Source organism: Vicugna pacos, chromosome 11 (assembly GCF_048564905.1).
Source record: "Vicugna pacos chromosome 11, VicPac4, whole genome shotgun sequence".
Lineage (NCBI taxonomy): Eukaryota > Metazoa > Chordata > Mammalia > Artiodactyla > Camelidae > Vicugna > Vicugna pacos.
Genome location: NC_132997.1, coordinates 97719084 through 97735102, shown reverse-complemented (window position 1 = coordinate 97735102; position 16019 = coordinate 97719084). Strand labels below are relative to the sequence as shown.

The following is a 16019-nucleotide window of genomic DNA, read 5'->3' as shown; positions in this document are numbered from 1 at the left end:
AAAGTATTCTGAGGTGCTTGAGAGTTCTCAGAGCAGATAAGACAGGAAAGCCTCATCCGGGCTGCTTCTTATCACCACGTTTTTCCAGAGAATGACAGGGTATCTGTCTGGCCCTTTGTCTGCTCAAGGGAGGCCAGAGGCGGGGAGAAACTGCCTGCGGGGTCCCAGGATGGAGGGGGCTCAGGAAGGTGGCTCCGGGGATAAAACACCCACGGGTGGGATACGCACCGTTAATTCTGTTCCCGATCGCACTCCCAGTTGGCCTGACCAGCCCCTGGCTGGGGGGGATGCCCTGGCCGCCCCTGCCGAAGGGCGGGACTCCGGTGGACAGGATGCCATCTCAGAGTGTGGCGGAAACAGCTCCCCACCCGCCGCGGAGGGCGGCCCCGCCACCCACACGGCAGCCCTGCCTTCCCGCCCTGCCTTCCCTCCTCCGTGTGCCCAAGCGCGAGCCTGCCTCCAAACTGTGAATCGCAGCAGAGGAAGGGCTGTGGAGGATGCTTCGTGACCCAGACAGGTCTCTGTTGTTTGAAATCTACATGGAATGACTGATCAAAGAGGAGGCTTTCACTGAGCGAGAGAACTGGGAGATATCCCAAATGTTTACTTCTTAGAAAGAATTAAAAGTGGCGTCAGACTTTGAAAGAGATGCTTTATGATACCCTCTGCAACTCTTCTTGCCACTCGACTCTGATTGTAATGAGTTGCCGGCTCCAAAGCGATGAAGCACTGCTCGCAGATGCTGACTTGCACAAAGGGTCCCCCCACGTGGCCCGGCAGGAGAGCACCCTGATTTCCAAGCCTGCCCCTCTGCAGCAGCTCCTGCCTGGCTGACAGTCCCAGAGTCCCGCCCGCGGAGTCTTCAGACCACAGCCCAGCAGCTGTGTTACTCATGGCTTGGTCAGGGTCATGCTCTGCTGGGGTCAAGGTCAAAGACATCTCATCTGAGGAGCTCTAGGTCCTGGGCTTGGAGGCACTGGGACCAGCCATGGCCGGCAGGGGTGGGGAGGGTGGGAGAGCACAGAGTGTAATAAGAGCCAAGTTAACCCCTCGTAGGGGCAGGCCTGCTCTCTCATGTGTGTCTCCAACCACAAGGACAAGAGCAGGAAATCTCCGCCACTTGCTAGTATGTGACCTTGGGCTAGTGGACCTTCCCGTGTCCCCGTTTCCTCATCTGTAAAATGAGAATGTCCCCTGCGCCTCCTCCCTAGCGTTGCAGGAATCAAGCAAGCTTGTATTTGTAAAAACCTCGGAAAGGTCCCCGGACCATGGTAAGCACTAAATTAGTATTTGCTAAATGAGATAAAGGTGCAGAGGAAGAAAAAGAAGTGAATTCACCAGAGAGCAGTGGAGGACTTCAGAGAACGGCAGGAAGACGGAGCTGGGCCAAAAAAGAAACCAAAACGGTGCGCCACGTTGGACACCTGGTTCTTTAGGAAGTGAAGTTGGGTGTTGTGAAAAGTGGGCTAACTTCCGCAACTGCCTTCCTTTTGCAGGGCAACAGAAGACCCGTGTGCGTACATCCCCTCATGCCAGCAGGCGGGGGTTCTAGGAGATCAGAGAGGTCTCGCTGCCTCGTTTTGCCACACTGATGCTCAACTCCGAACAATGGGAAAAGGGGCCTCGGGCCATCTGCTCTGCCAGGCATCTCCCGAGTCCACAAGCAGTCAAGGCTAGGACACACTGAGGCTCCCAGAAACCGTTAAGGATGGAAGCCCTGCTCTGAACCGCACACCACAGGGCCACTGTGATGCGTGGCGTCTGGTCCTGCCCCCAGAGCTGCTACAACACGGCTTATCAAGACTGTCTCAAGCCGGCCATCAGGCTTAAACTGTCAGGTATTTTGCCTCGGTGAGAATTACACGCCACTCTTTTACCATGCTTCTGACCTTAGCCCTGGCTCAGAAACCTCCCAAGAATTCTTAGCAAAAGCTCAGGTCTGCCCTTCACCCTGGAACTGAGCCTCCTGCCCCAGACTGACATTCCAGGCTCTTGGAAGTGGGCATCTTTCCAAACCCACCCTACAATTTGTCTTCTTCCCGAGGCACAGCTGTGTCTGCATTCGCCTCTGGCCTGCCACTCAAGTTCGGCCTCCAGCCCCTGCGGAGCGAGCCCTTTCTCCCGGCGGTGTCCTCCGCAGCTCCTGCAATTTACCCTTGGCCAAGAGCAGCGGCCACTTCCTCCAGTAACCATTTCAGACCTCGGTAATCCACTCCTCCCCTCAAGGACTCTGACCGTGGCCCGGGCACAGGCTCCTCCTTGGCTTTGGGACATCTCGAGTGCTGTTGCCCTGAGTGTGTTATTTAACCCTTTGTGTGTGTCGTGCGACGAAGGCGTGGTCTCTGTGAACCAGCCCGTCTCATGGGCCTCTGTGAGATTTTTAATGTTGCTCCACCGTCCGAAAGGGAAACGGTGCTCACAGCAGTGAGTGGGGTATCTGCTGATCTAGCAAATTCACGGAACTTTACTCACCACTTTTGCAGTTATTGAAAGGACGTTGCTAGTTTTCCGGCAGATGAACTGATGACGGGGCTGAGGGTCCGTAAATCCCACTTCCCAAGCAGGCGTCACGTACAGGACCCTTACTCTGCCCTGTGAGCCTATCAAGCCAGACAACGTGACGCGGAGACACGCCCCTCCCCTCCGGCACGCTGCCCGCTTACCATGGTCCGGACGCCGTATTGCTTCTCCACTTTTTCCTTTAACTGCTTGAAACAGGCTTCCATTCTCTCATGAAACGGCCTCAGTGCTTCTGTGACTTTGTCTCCGTGAATCCTGATCCCTTCGGCCAGAAACGGAATCTGAAAAACACAGAGGTTGAGATGCTTATTTCTCAGTTAAGGGTCTAGGGAGAGAAACGCGGGCCAGGTGGTAAGTGGTAACGTGCAAAACACGTCTGCTTTGGTTTCCCAATCAAACCGGCTGATTAAATTCATCAGCAGGCCCGTTACTCCCCCGAATCAGAATGTCTAAACGAAAAGCATTTGTGTTTGAAACTGGACACGTCCAGTGCGGTGCGTGGCACACGGCGGCCACTCGGTCGCCGTGCCTGACTCGCACTTGACAAGCAGCCTCAGAATGGACTCCTCTGTGCTTCCCACTTGAATCTGGGAAGAGCCGTGTCTTGGATTTGTTTAGCTATAATCTGATCTATTAGCAAAGGGTCATCATGTCACAGTGCAAACATTTTTTTCGCTAAGAAAATAGCCTCTATTGTAGGGATTTGAGGACCTGATTCCAAAATGTAAAAATCTAATTATACATGATCTATGGTCCTGAAGGATATTCTTATTTGGAAAGGAAAACCAAATTTGCTCTTCCTTAGAACTAAAAATAATCACATCTCTGCCAACACTGCTGTCACAAATATCCATGCCAACACTTCACCGCCAAGTGTGGAGACGCAGCTGACCTTTACAGACATCGCAGAGGCATTTTTATTCCGACCCAGGGGACCCTCCAGAGTCACTGCGGTCGGGGGTGGGTGCAAGGAAGGTTCCTTTCTTTCCCTGAGGCTCGGACTGGGAGGTAGACACTCTTCAATGCAATCAAGCGAAGAGGCTTCCTCTTAATAATTTATACTTAAATCAAAATACTGATTAAAGACAGATTTTCCTAATAGGACAGAACTCCAATCTAAATGAGCAGACTTACTGGTAGGAAGGATAACAAGTACACAATTGAATTTCATGTGAGCAAATTCAAGAAATCTTATCAAGATGAATCAACGCATAAAATGTATTTGGTTGCCATTTATAGCACGCAGCTGCTGCCGCGCACGGTCCTCCAGGAGAGGAGGGAACCAGTGAGCCCTGCCCCCACCCCGCGTTTCCAGCCCACCCCGCCCGCTCCCGGGCTCCACCCACACAAAGTGCGGGCCTACACCCGAGGTACACGCCAGGTTCCCCTTCTCGGCCGGTTATCACCAAAAGCACAGTGTTCAGGTGGGATTTCAAAAGAGATGTGACGTTTCACTATTCCATACAAATTCCTCTTGCAGACGGCGGCCTCCCCGGGGCTAGCTGAACCTTGTTCAGGTTCAACAGCAGCAAACGCTTGCAGGAATCCTTCTGCTTCCTGAGCTCCGCCTCGGGGGACAGCAGAGGCTGGCTGGGGACAACTTCAGGTGGGATGATGAGTGTGTTGTAAATACAAGTATGGGGTGCGTCTCAAGGTTAAAGCACAGACATTGTACACACAGAGAGCATTCTGATGCAGAATGGACCTTTCTCAGAGCTGCAAACTGTGGGCTGATCATTTCTGCGTTTTTTGGTTCGTCTGATAAAAACTCTTACCTGGCCAGATTCTTGACATCCAAGAAGCTACTTACTGGACGGAAGTTAAGACCGCTTCGTTCAGGTCTTGTACTGAATGAACTGTGACTTGGCAGGTGAAATTCATGGCGTATCAAAAATCTACCCCTCAACAGGCTCCTGTCATGGGTCAGAGAACTTTCTACAAGGAGGGTGGGGTCTGGCCCTTGTTCTGTGTCTGCTTGGGGCTGAACTGAAGCTATGAATAAAAAGATGCTCTGTGCAAACACTCTAACATATGAGCTGCTTAATACAAATACAAATAGAAGGAACTGTCTTTGGGTTTCAACCCGCCTGAGCCTCAAAATCTCTCAGGCAGACCCTGAACCCCACGCCCAGAGTGGATCCTAGAGTTTGCTCCAGGAGTCTGCGTGTCTACAGAGGCTCCCAGTGCCCAAGGAGCGGGGACAACTCCCCCAAAGTCACACCTCGAGTTGTTCAAAGTGAGCACGCGCGCTGCTCTCAGAAGACGCCCTTCTGCGCGGCAGTGCTGTGCCTTAGGTTTGCTCCTGTGTGTCTCCTGCGCAGATTCACGGCCTGCCAGCGGCACAGAACACTTGGAAGCAGTGCCAACGCGCCAGGAGCACCGCCCCTGGCGACCCTGGCTGCGCCTGACATCAGCTGGGGATGGTGAGTGAACTTGGTATCCCCTCTTTTTGCCTCTCGAAAGAGAAACACGCATGCCCCACAGCGGTTGGATGTGAGTCCGTGCGGATTCATCTTTGGACACACGGCAGGGATGCTCAACAAGACAGCTGCGTCAGGGGAACAATGGAGCCGTGCCTTTGAGGAAGGGGCTGGTGCTCACGCGTGACCTGGTGTCAGCGGCAAGCCTAGGAGAGACCCGTGGCAGCCTGCCGGCAACCGCAGCTCCCGCCTGGGAGGAGCAGGTCAGCCCCACCACCAGCTGCCAAAGCAGAGCCAGGAGCTGCCTGCGACTTAATGACCAGCCTCCACACATGACTTTAGGCACTGCGATGGGCTGATTGTCCGTCAGTGACAGAAACTCTGCCAAGGAGCCCAGGGACTCCCACAAGGGAAAGGAGCCCAGGGACTCCCACAAGGGAAGCCTCACTCTGCCCTGATGGAGTTTCAGGAAAAAAACCAAACCAATCAACAAACAAAAACAGAGGAAAGCGTTCAGATAACCCCAAATGCTTACTTTTAATGACCGTGTGACTCAATTACTGATACCAGAATACGGGTTTTCAAAACATTCGCAAATGAAGGCAAAATTGCAGGTAATGTTTTGAATATGTATTTCTCATCACTCTTTGATTTAATGAAGTTGCTAGAAAACAGATTCTCTCTCTCTTTTTTCAGCTTTCCTGTGAGCAGCTTTAAAATTCATCCTTTAATAGAGTTATAAGGGGTGACGACATAATGCTGACATAAAGTTCTCTCTGGGGAACAAATTATTTTCCTCCGTAGGACTTGAAACTCTTAAAATCCAATTTGCTGTAAAAGCTTACAGGAAAAAAAAAATCAATAGAACTTTTGCAGACCAAACTAGTTTTTGTGTAGCAATAGTTTTATAGCCTTCAGTGGAGTTTTGAATGTTGTACCCTTTGGTTTCTACATCTAAAATGCAATCATTCAGACCTTTAAACCCTCTCCCTCTTTTTCAGTAACGGAAGGAGACTGCCTGCTTGAGGCTTACAATCTGTGCAAAGAAACCATCGCGGCCAAGGAGGTCCCTTAGATTCAGCTCCCAGGGTGTCTTATCAGAGAATAATTCCAAAGCAAATTGGTATCAAATGCCTATGGATTTGTGGCAAAGTCACACGCATTAAGATGGTTATTATAAAACAAAACAAAACAAAACAAAACCAAAAAAACTCAAAACTGAAAATAATAAATGCTGATGAGGATGTGGAGAAATTGGAACCCTTGTGCATGATTGGCAGTGGGAATATAAAATGGCACAGCTGCTGTGGAAAATAGTACAGGGGTTCCTCAAAAATTTTTAAATAGAATTATCATGCAATGCAGCCATTCCACTTCTGGGCGTACATGTAAAAGAAGTAAAAGCAGGAAACTGAACGGATATTTCTGCGCCCATGTTCACAGCAACATTATTCACAGTAGCAAAAGGCAGAAGCAACCCAAGTGCCCATCAGTGAACGAATGGATAAATAAAATGTGTATACAGACAAGGGAATATTATTCAGCCTTAAAGAAGGAAATTCTGACATGTTATAATATGGGTGAATGTGAAGATACTATGCTAAGTGAAATAAGCCAGTCACAAAAGGACAAATCATGTATGATTCCATTTATAAGAGATCCCTTTGATTTGGAAAATCAAAGTCATAGAGACAGAGAGCAGAATGGTGGTTTCCAGGGCTGGGGAGAATGGAGACTTATTGCTTATTGGGTACAGAGTAGTTTTGCAAGATGCAAAACTTCTGGAGATGGATGGTGATGATGGTTGCATAGCAATGTGAATATACTTGATGCCACTGAACTGTACACTTAAAATGTTTACGATCATACGTTTTATGTTTTTATCACAATAATATACATATATATTTTACATGTATAAAGTAAGTACTTGTAACTTGGCTTGAAACCAAAGTTCAGCCCTGCTCTACACGAACAGATCGTACAGTCCAGGTACTGATGACAGAGAAGCCAGGACCAAAGTGCCACAGAGACATGTGGTCGGAGGAGCGGCCTCAGTGTTCACAACAGCACTACGTACAATAGCATCAACAGACTACTGGATGAAGAAGTTGTGGTACAGATATACATAGTGGAATACTACTCAACCATAAAAAAGAATGCAAGAATGCCATTTGCAGCAACAGAGATGGACCTAGAGATGATCATACTAAGTGAAGTAAGTCAAACAGAGAAAGACAAATATCATATGATAAAACTTACCTGTGGAATCTAAAAAAAATGATACAAATGAACTTATTTCCAAAACAGAAACAGACTCACAGACATAGAAAACAGACTTATGGTTATCAGTGGGGGGAAAGGTTGGAGAGTGGGGAAGGGATAAATTGGGAGTCTGGGGTTAATAGATACACACTACTATATATAAAACAGATAAACAACAAGGTCCTACTGTGCAGCACATGGAACTATGCTCAGTATCCTGTAATAAACCATAATGGAAAAGAAAATGAAAAAGAATATATATATATATATAGGTATGTATGTATAACTGAACCACTATGCTGTAGACCAGAAACTAACACAACTCTGTAAATCAATTATACTTCAATTAAAAAAATATATATATATTTAAAATTAAAAAAAAAGAAAAGGAAGCCTAAAGAAGCGAGTTGCCCAACGTCCAGAGCAAGCAGGCAGGGCTTCCATGAGAACCGGATCCGGGCATCTCCAGGCTCCAATAGGCACAGACGCATGAACACTCACTTCCACTGGAACACAGGACACCCCCAAGATCCACCCGGCCTTTTCAGACCACGTCCTTCCAAGGAGAGACCCAGAGAAGCCAAATCATATGCAGAATTACAGCTGGGAAAACACAAATGAAAGCCTCTTCCCTCAACCCTGACAACAGGCAGGGGAACTGGAGGCGGGCGCCGGGTGGCCCCCCACCTCCACCTCTCACAGCAAGGGCATCAGCTGGAGCGCCCCTCCCAGGAGCGGCTGGAGCCACGCTCTCTAAGACATCACAGCCCTGACTTTGTGCCCGGTGATCTGTTCTGTCCACACCAAAGGTTTTCCAGCAGGCACGCACCTGACCGAGGGGAGGAAACAGACTAGGCTCGTTTGCAAGAGAGAACTTTCTAGCTGTTCAAATTCATGACTCCAGCCAGGCGTTGAGTTAATCACGGCAGTGGTGGGTAGGTTTATCCAGGAAAAACGTGGTCACACGCAGTCTAGACGATGTCCCAGGCCTCCATGCTGGCAGGTGTGCCAAGGTGGCCCTGGTTCTGGACTCAGCTTTCCCACCTGTCCTTGCCCCAAATGTCCCAAGTTCCCCCCGACCTGTCCCATTCCCAAATGTCCCTGCAGGCCGCCGTCGGACACCTACCTGCCATGCAATCAGGTCCTTGAGCTTCTCGATCTTTTCGTGGGCCTCCGGGTGCTCCTGCAGGTACCGCTCTGTAAAGAAGGCCTGGTGGAGAGAGGGAGACACAGTCAGCGCGCCCGCTCAGCCGACACGCGTGACTGCACACCTGCTGTGCACCAGGTCCTGGGGACACAGACCCACCGCCCGGCCCTCCCACAGCTCACTCCCCTGGGGTTGGACCCTCCCCATCAAAACAGCCAGTAAGGTCAACACAACCAATGGAGTCTGTTTCTCCTCAGTGATGCCCCGGTCCACGGGGCCCAGCACAGCCACCGCTGACCCAGGTCACTCAGTTCCCTGGGCGGCAGCTCCAAGGGGCTCCTGCACCCGTGACCCCCACCCTGTGCCCTCCTCGGGCTGGCAGGCACAGAGCATTAAGGGCCTCAACTCTGCTGTTGTAGCAGAAAAATAGCCACCGACACCAAGTCAATGAAAGGATGAGTGGCCATGGTCACTCTCTGAAGCGGATTTCCAAAATCAGGTAGTGTTTGTAGTGCAGACCCCGTGTCTAGACCACATCCCACGTCGTTCAACTTCTGCCCAATTGATCTTACTGAGATATTTTCCGGGGAGACCTGCTGGCTGTCCCCACCGTACCAGCTCCCTCTAAATATTCTAATTCTTTTGTTTTTCACTGAAACTGTACTGCTGGCCTTTAAGAATCCCAGGTCTCTGGACAGTCACCCGAGGGTCACTCTCCAGAGCTCCATCAGTGCAGCCCGGCAGGGGTGGAGGCACATGCCTGGGGTAGGGCCTTCACCGTCTGCAGCCTGCAGAGGCCGCCTCTGGGCTCAGGCACTGCTGAGCTGGCTCAGTGAGACCAGGGTGGTCTCTGGGCTTGGAGACGGTGTCTGGGGCCAGTCTGCCTCAGGACAGTGCTGTAAAGAGGAAGCTGGCGTGTCACGTGCCTTTTCGTAATTGGCAAAGCCGCCCATGACGGCGGGGTCCACGATGCCGTTCAGAAGCATGGAGAGGGGGTTGATGGGGAGGCTGGGGTCGTCCAGGTGCTGCTGCACCATGCTGTTCAACTTGTCGTTGGTCAGCTGCATGGTCTCGATGGCGTTCTCCAGCGGGCTGATCTCCACCTGTGGGAGGGGGAAGAGGCCACGCGCCAGGCAGCTGTCACAGCCCCTGCCCTGCCCGGGCCTCTGCGGATGCCCTCAGCTCCTCGCCAGAGGTCACCGCTTCCACGTGGGGCGGGCTTCCTACTCCCCGTGCACCTGTCTTCTTGATGGATTTTTTGGGCACGACCCATGACCCAACCCAAGCAGCCAAACGGACTCCCCGGGGCAGGGCTCCACTTTGACTGGCCACTAACCCTCGCTGCTGACCCCATTTGAGTCAAGGAAGAACAGCATCCAATTTTATCAAACCAGCAGGGCCAGCCCCTGTCCCAGGAGGCGCACCCAAGGCGAGGGGGGCAGGGGTGTCGACAGAAGGGTTACTTCTGTCATGTGATTCTGGGATTACTCAGCTTCCAGCCCTCTTAGTTCATTAAAAATGGCAAACAGAGCCTGCGGCAGAACCACATCCCGACAGAAAACCAGGCTCCCCTCTCCACCGCGAGCTGCTAAGCGCCTTCCCCCGGAATCCCCGATTACAGAGGGCTTACGGGCAGAAGCTCGTTAGGAGGACGGGTGTCTGTTCACGGAGGGGCCTCCTCTCCTGTCTGCTCTGACCGGCGCACATCACCAGCCCCAAGTGGTGCCAGCCAGGGCTTGTCCTTCTGCCACCTGCTACGTCTCCTGGGCCTTCCACGGGTCGGGGCCCGCCCGGGTGTGACGGGGACAGACTGGGAGCTCCCAGGGCAGAAAGTGGAGGCGCCCACGGTGGAAGGAGGGAGGCACAGAGCCCGAGGGCTTCAGCGCAGGAGGAGGGGCGCCTGGGATGAGGGGGACCCCGCTGAGCACGGGCACACCCAGGGAGAGGCCCAGAGCTCAACCAGCGTGGATGTGGTCAAGAGTGGGAACAAGGCTGGGAAGAGAGGCTCCCGCCAGGCCTTAGGACCGAATCAGGAGTTTCCAAGGGGGCTCTCGGTAAACTGAACAGTAGGCACCACCCCTCTGGGTAAGTTCCTGCGAGGTTTTCACCAAACGTCTTGAGACACGGGAACCAAGCTTACATGTTCCAATCAGACCTTTTCATACCGGCAGTTACCACACTTTGCTGCTGCCAGACATTCACCAAGAATCTTCTGGCCAACTCTGGTTCGTGTAAATGGAACTGCCCGAGAGCTCACCAGTGACGAGAGTTTAGCCAATGAGACGCGAGTCGTTATTTCTTTAAAAAGTGCCGGCGAGGGAGGGGTATATTCACAAGCTATTCTTGCTCAAAATGAGCAAGTCCTATTAATCAAGTTGTTTGGCACGTAAACGGCAGTAAAACCATCATGAGGAAAGATCTTAAAACATGTATGGAAATGGGAACTCGTCTTAAACTTTTCATTTAGTTTTAACAGAAAGAACTGTCAAAACAGCACAGCGATGACCAGGTCTGAATGATTTGTAACAGACGAAATCGTGGTTCTCGTTTGCCTGCACGCTGGAGGTGGCTGTGGTTACGCAGCACGTCCCCTCCAGTGTCCGTGCACGGGGCGCGCGATTCTGGGTGAAGCTTGATGTGGGCTCTGCAGTGTGCGTGGCCGGCCACGGTGACCAAGTGGCACTTCCCAAGTGGGGGACGAGGGTGTCAGGCTGCAGAAGAGGGGAGGACGGGCAGTCCCTTCTTGGAGGGGGTGCTTACCATGAAAACAGACTTGACTTCAAACCACCTTAAAATGCCAGGTAATTTATAGGCAGTTGTGTACACCGTTCTCTCGATCCACATATTCTGCAGAGGGAACACACACCACACGTGTTAGAAGGATGTTGCAGGTAGATGACAGCTTCTGTCCTCACAGGGTCTGCAATGCTCTGGGAGGCAGGTCCCCCAGGAGCACAGGTAACACGTCAGAAGCCATGCTCTGCTGCACTGTCAGTCACACGGGACACTGTGGTCCCCGGTTTCCTGGCCAAAGGTACTGGCTTCCTTGGTATTTGGCAGAGAAAACAATAATAGAAGAGTCGGGGAGAATCATCCACGTCCAAACGAGGGAGGTTCCCTCTGAACAAACAGGTTTTTGGAAAGGCTCAAACGAGTTTTGCTCAGTGTCCGAAAGAAACTCGAAGATGCAAATGCACTGAGGAAGACTGGGCTGAATAAAAGGACCTCTCCCATTCTGACAGCATCAGCCAGTATTTTAAGCTTGATTTTTTTTTTTGTATAACATACAGGCTTACATCAGAAAATAAAGATATGGAAACAGAAGGGAGGAAAATCACCCACTCCCCAGAGGTGACAACCTAACCTTTTACTGTCTATTGTTCAAGGCTTCTCACTAAGCATTAAAAACTGTGTGTCTGTGTATTTTCAATAAAAATACCGTTTTCAATCCGTATTCTTCCTAAAATGGTACATTACACATTACAGGGAATTATTTAACGCCAATAAATGGAACTCCACCCCTCTTTAAAGGTTGCACAGAACTCCACTGCCGGGGAACAGTCATTTTACCCTCCTCTTACTGCGGGATGTCCAGCTGGGTAACCTTAGCCTGGGGAACCTCCCAGTAACGGGGAATCATGGAGCAGTTTGAGTGTCAAAACTGATCTAGATAAAAACAGACAGTACGATGGGATGTCAACATTTCTGGAAAACTGGACTGGAACTTAGAAAGCATCTCCTCAAACTTCTTAGATTTGAGGGGAGGGACCCAGCCGAGGCCCCCGGGACAGCGTCCCGGGGCGGGCTTCCATCAGTGCCGAGCCCCCGGGCTGATCTGGAAGCCTGGGGCTTTGTCGAGCATATGAAAGACTAAATCCTGTGTGCGAGGACCTAACGGGGCCATTAGGGGATTTTGGGGCCATTTAGGAAAAGCGCAGCCTCTGAGGCTTAGCGCAGCTCCACGTCAGTGTCCTGTTATTCTTAGCTCTGCCCCGAACGGCTGCACACCCGGCGGCCTGACCTCCTTGTGTCTCTTCCTTCACAGGATGAGACCTGCCATCGCTGCCTGATGCGAGAGGTGTGAGGGAAACTCAGCAACTGCCCGCACATCCCGCGGTCCTGACACCACACAGACGACCGTGAGGCTGACATGACATGCTCCCACAGTCCAGCCCTCGGCCTCGGCGCCCAGATCGGGCCCTGCCCCTCATGATTACAGATAAGGATGCAGTGACCGGTCACTCAATAGCACGGGTGCCACAGTAACCAAGAAATAGGGCTTTGGTTTTGAAATAGCCAGTGTTGGGACTGGGGACAGCTTTAGAATTTCCCGGCTCCAAGTTCCCAGCTGACACACAGGAGACTGGGCTTGGGAGGGGAAGGGAAGCGCCTTTCAGGAGCCCACTGGAGATTCACTGTCATTGCCCTGAGGACCGAAAGATGGTAGGAAACAGGGCTTCAACAGGAGGGGGACAGAAGGCAACTTTGCTGGAAGTGCTCTGAGCTTCCCTTTGGGTCAGCAGCATGGTGCTAATTTGACCTTGACCTTCTGCACCCCCAGACACCTACGGGCAAGTCCTCCTCGGGGGTCCTGGGACTAATGCCTCCTCGAAATCTCAGTCTACTTAGGGATTTCCAGAGGAGGTTTTCAGGGCAGGAGAGAGAAACATTACCATTTCTTAAAAACTATGCTGTATTTCATATCTTTTAAAAATGGAATCCGGGGGAGGGTATATAGCTCAGTGGTAGAGTGCATGCCTAGCATGCATGAGGTCCTGGGTTCACCCTCAAGTACCTCTGTTAAAATAAATGAATGAATAAACCTAATTACCTCCCCCCAACAAAAATAGAATAAAATAAAATAAATTTTAAGTTAAAAAAAAACCTAAAAAAAATGTAATCCATTAGACCTGTTGTATGCGTATTTTGTTTTAACAGACTACACGGATCTGTGTTCTTATTTCCATGACTCTGAGGCAGTGTTTTCAACAAGGAACAGACACTGAGCAATGTGTGGAAACAGTTTTGATAGATTGTCACCACTGGGGAGGCTCTACTGGGTGGAGGCCAGGGATGCACTCAACATCCTACGATGCCCAGGACGGCCCCCACCATGAGAACTGAGACTCAGCAGAGGCCAGGGGAGCCCTGCTCTGGTGCACTGTGCCACGGTGAAGCTCAGGTGGGGGCCCCGGACAGTGAGCCACGTGAGCACCTGGCGCCTCCGTGTGCTGATTTATAACAGAGACACCAGCCCCTGCTCCAGGACCCTGGGCCCAGAGGGAGACTCAGGTACAGGCAGGAGGGAAGCGAGTGTGCTCCGAGCAGTATCTCAGGGTCTCTGGACATCACGCACAAAGACATTTACTCCTGAACTGCGGTAGCCTTTGAGAACACGCTTTTCCATGTGCAGTTCTGCGGGGAGTGGAACGAGTTTGGGGTGGTTTTTTTTTTTTACCGCAAATTCATTGTCTGGGTTTTTCTCTCCCTTGCGGATCGGACGAGAATATTCAAATCGCTGAACCTCGTTTACTCTGTAAAAACTGTAGAGAGACGGAAAAGTCATTAGACACTTAACCTGAAGAGGGGCTGGTTTGCTGTTAGACATTTTTACATTAGATACTTGCTAGATTTTTTGCTCTTAGATTTGCTTTTAGGGGTCTGGCCTCCCTATAGGTCAGTGCATCCTTTAAAACATCCCCAACCTTGACCTGGAGCAAGAGCTGCTGGGCTGTCTCTCCCCGCCAGCCTGGAAGAGAGACGGCGGCAGGTGGAAACGTTACCTTGAGGTTTTGCCTCTTCCCTGTCCCTGCAAACCCTCAAGGGAAAGAGATGCTGAGTAAGAGTGAAACGGGCAAAGACAGAGAAAAGGTGAGGCAAAGGGGAGATAAAAAAGGCCTTCATTCTCGATCTAAATGCTTATCATTTTAAAATTTTAATGCATAACTCAACAATGAATTAAAATTATTTTAAGAATTTATTATAAAAAATTTTAAAAAGCGTTTGTTATTTTTAAAGAGGTCTTGTACGCTTTAGATTCAGACCTACAAGAGGCAGGTTTGCAACCACAGAGAGCGGCTGGATGCTGCACTCCCTCCCTTGGGGATGGGGTGGGTTTCACGCACTCACCCCCCTGCGCTGAAATGCAGGCGGGTGCCCCACGTCAAAGGGAAACATCCGACTACCTGCTACGGTTTATACTACTTAATGCTTCTCTCTGAGAGAAAAATGTTGCAAAACTTTAAACGTGTGCCTTGTGAAAATGATCATCAATAAAGCACGTCCTGATTTACTTCTCATTTCTGCTGATGAAAGGTTAAAGAAATGCTAGTGAATTTTGTAGAAGAACCCAACCCACCAAACTTCAGGATATAACATAAATGCATTATTAGACCATCAAAGAGGTTAATGTTTTCACCATAACATGGATCGAATAGAAGAGAAAATTCCTAACATCAAAGAGACATCTAGCGCAGGTGCTTTTACATCACTGCTAAGTCAGGTGCAATTCAATGGAGAGGCATGAAATCTTACTCAAATTCAGACAGCTGACTTGTACGTTTTAAAGAATCCCATATTATGTAGTCACCCTGTTGCAGGGGTGAAGGGTTTTTCTCATCCCCCACCCAGCTCTCAATCACATGTCTGAATCCCTTTTCCTGCCTTATGGAATCTGAAGGCTCAGACCATAGCCCAGGCACAGACTCAGATCGGCGGGGTGTGGGATGGGGCCAGTGCATGGGAGAAAAGGTCTGCAGGGGTTCTCCCACCTGGCGGGTCATCAGGAGACCTGTGCCCCCTCCTCCCTCTCCTTGTCTCCTGACCTTGGGGAAGGAAGAGCCTTCATACCCTCCCGGCCACACTTATTAACTTCCTTCCCTTCTTTGATGCTAAAAATAATTTGCTTCCCTGCTCTTCTACATAAACAGGAAGAGCATCTAAAAAGTTAATCGAAGGTTGAGACCCCTCCGTGACAGGTAAAATTTTTTAATTTTTTGCGGACCTTATGGATCGTTCCTTTATTTTTAAATTTATTTTATCCAAGTATAGCTGATCTACAATGTTGTGTTAGTTTCTGGCGTACCGCGTAGCGATGGAGTTAGAGGTGAGATGTGCATTCAGCCTCTCACCACCCTCATGTCGGGCAAGGAAAACGGGCTGCTTACCTTACAATCTGCTCTGACACAGGCCTGTGAAATTTAGGAGGCAAGTCGAGTTTGGGCTTTACTGTGAAGCACTGAATATCTGAAGATGAGGGGGTTAAGGATCAGAAGGCGGTGTGGACGTCAGGCAGGAGCGGAGCCCCGCCCGCACCCAACCACCCGAGTGCACGGCGCTGTGGTTACGTTACACCCGACAGGGCCGTCCGGAAAGGATACGCTGGCCGGGAGAGGCTTTGATATCGTCGCCTGGGGGAGACGTTGTCTTCATTTTCTCTGCGTTTGGAAACTGAGTTAACAGCCGAGCCTCGAAATCTTCCCGGCGTTCATACTCTTTGCCTCGGTAGATGAAGACCTTCCCCTGGAAACAATGACATTCATTAAATAACACCACAAGGGACGGGCCAGCAAAAGTTCACACCTACATGCACTGGTCTTCAAAGTGTGCCTGATGGTGTTTTTTTTTTCTTTTCCTTTAAATATCACTGAACTGAAGAACAGCTTGTCACA

The 16019-nt window shown here is 50.6% G+C and overlaps 1 protein-coding gene across 3 annotated transcripts in view; it reads right to left on the bottom strand.

The window, feature by feature from the left end:
* The window catches only part of DOCK1 (dedicator of cytokinesis 1), a 480997-nt gene that overhangs the window by 20452 nt on the left and 444526 nt on the right, over positions 1–16019 (bottom strand). For all 3 annotated transcript variants that reach the window (XM_072972106.1, XM_072972107.1, XM_072972108.1), the window contains exons 41-47: positions 15729–15870; positions 15516–15594; positions 13808–13892; positions 11110–11196; positions 9276–9452; positions 8329–8412; positions 2664–2801 (exon numbers count right to left, since the gene is read on the bottom strand). In XM_072972106.1, coding sequence (XP_072828207.1) covers positions 2664–2801; positions 8329–8412; positions 9276–9452; positions 11110–11196; positions 13808–13892; positions 15516–15594; positions 15729–15870 — 792 coding nt within the window. The remainder of the gene's footprint in view (positions 1–2663; positions 2802–8328; positions 8413–9275; positions 9453–11109; positions 11197–13807; positions 13893–15515; positions 15595–15728; positions 15871–16019) is intronic.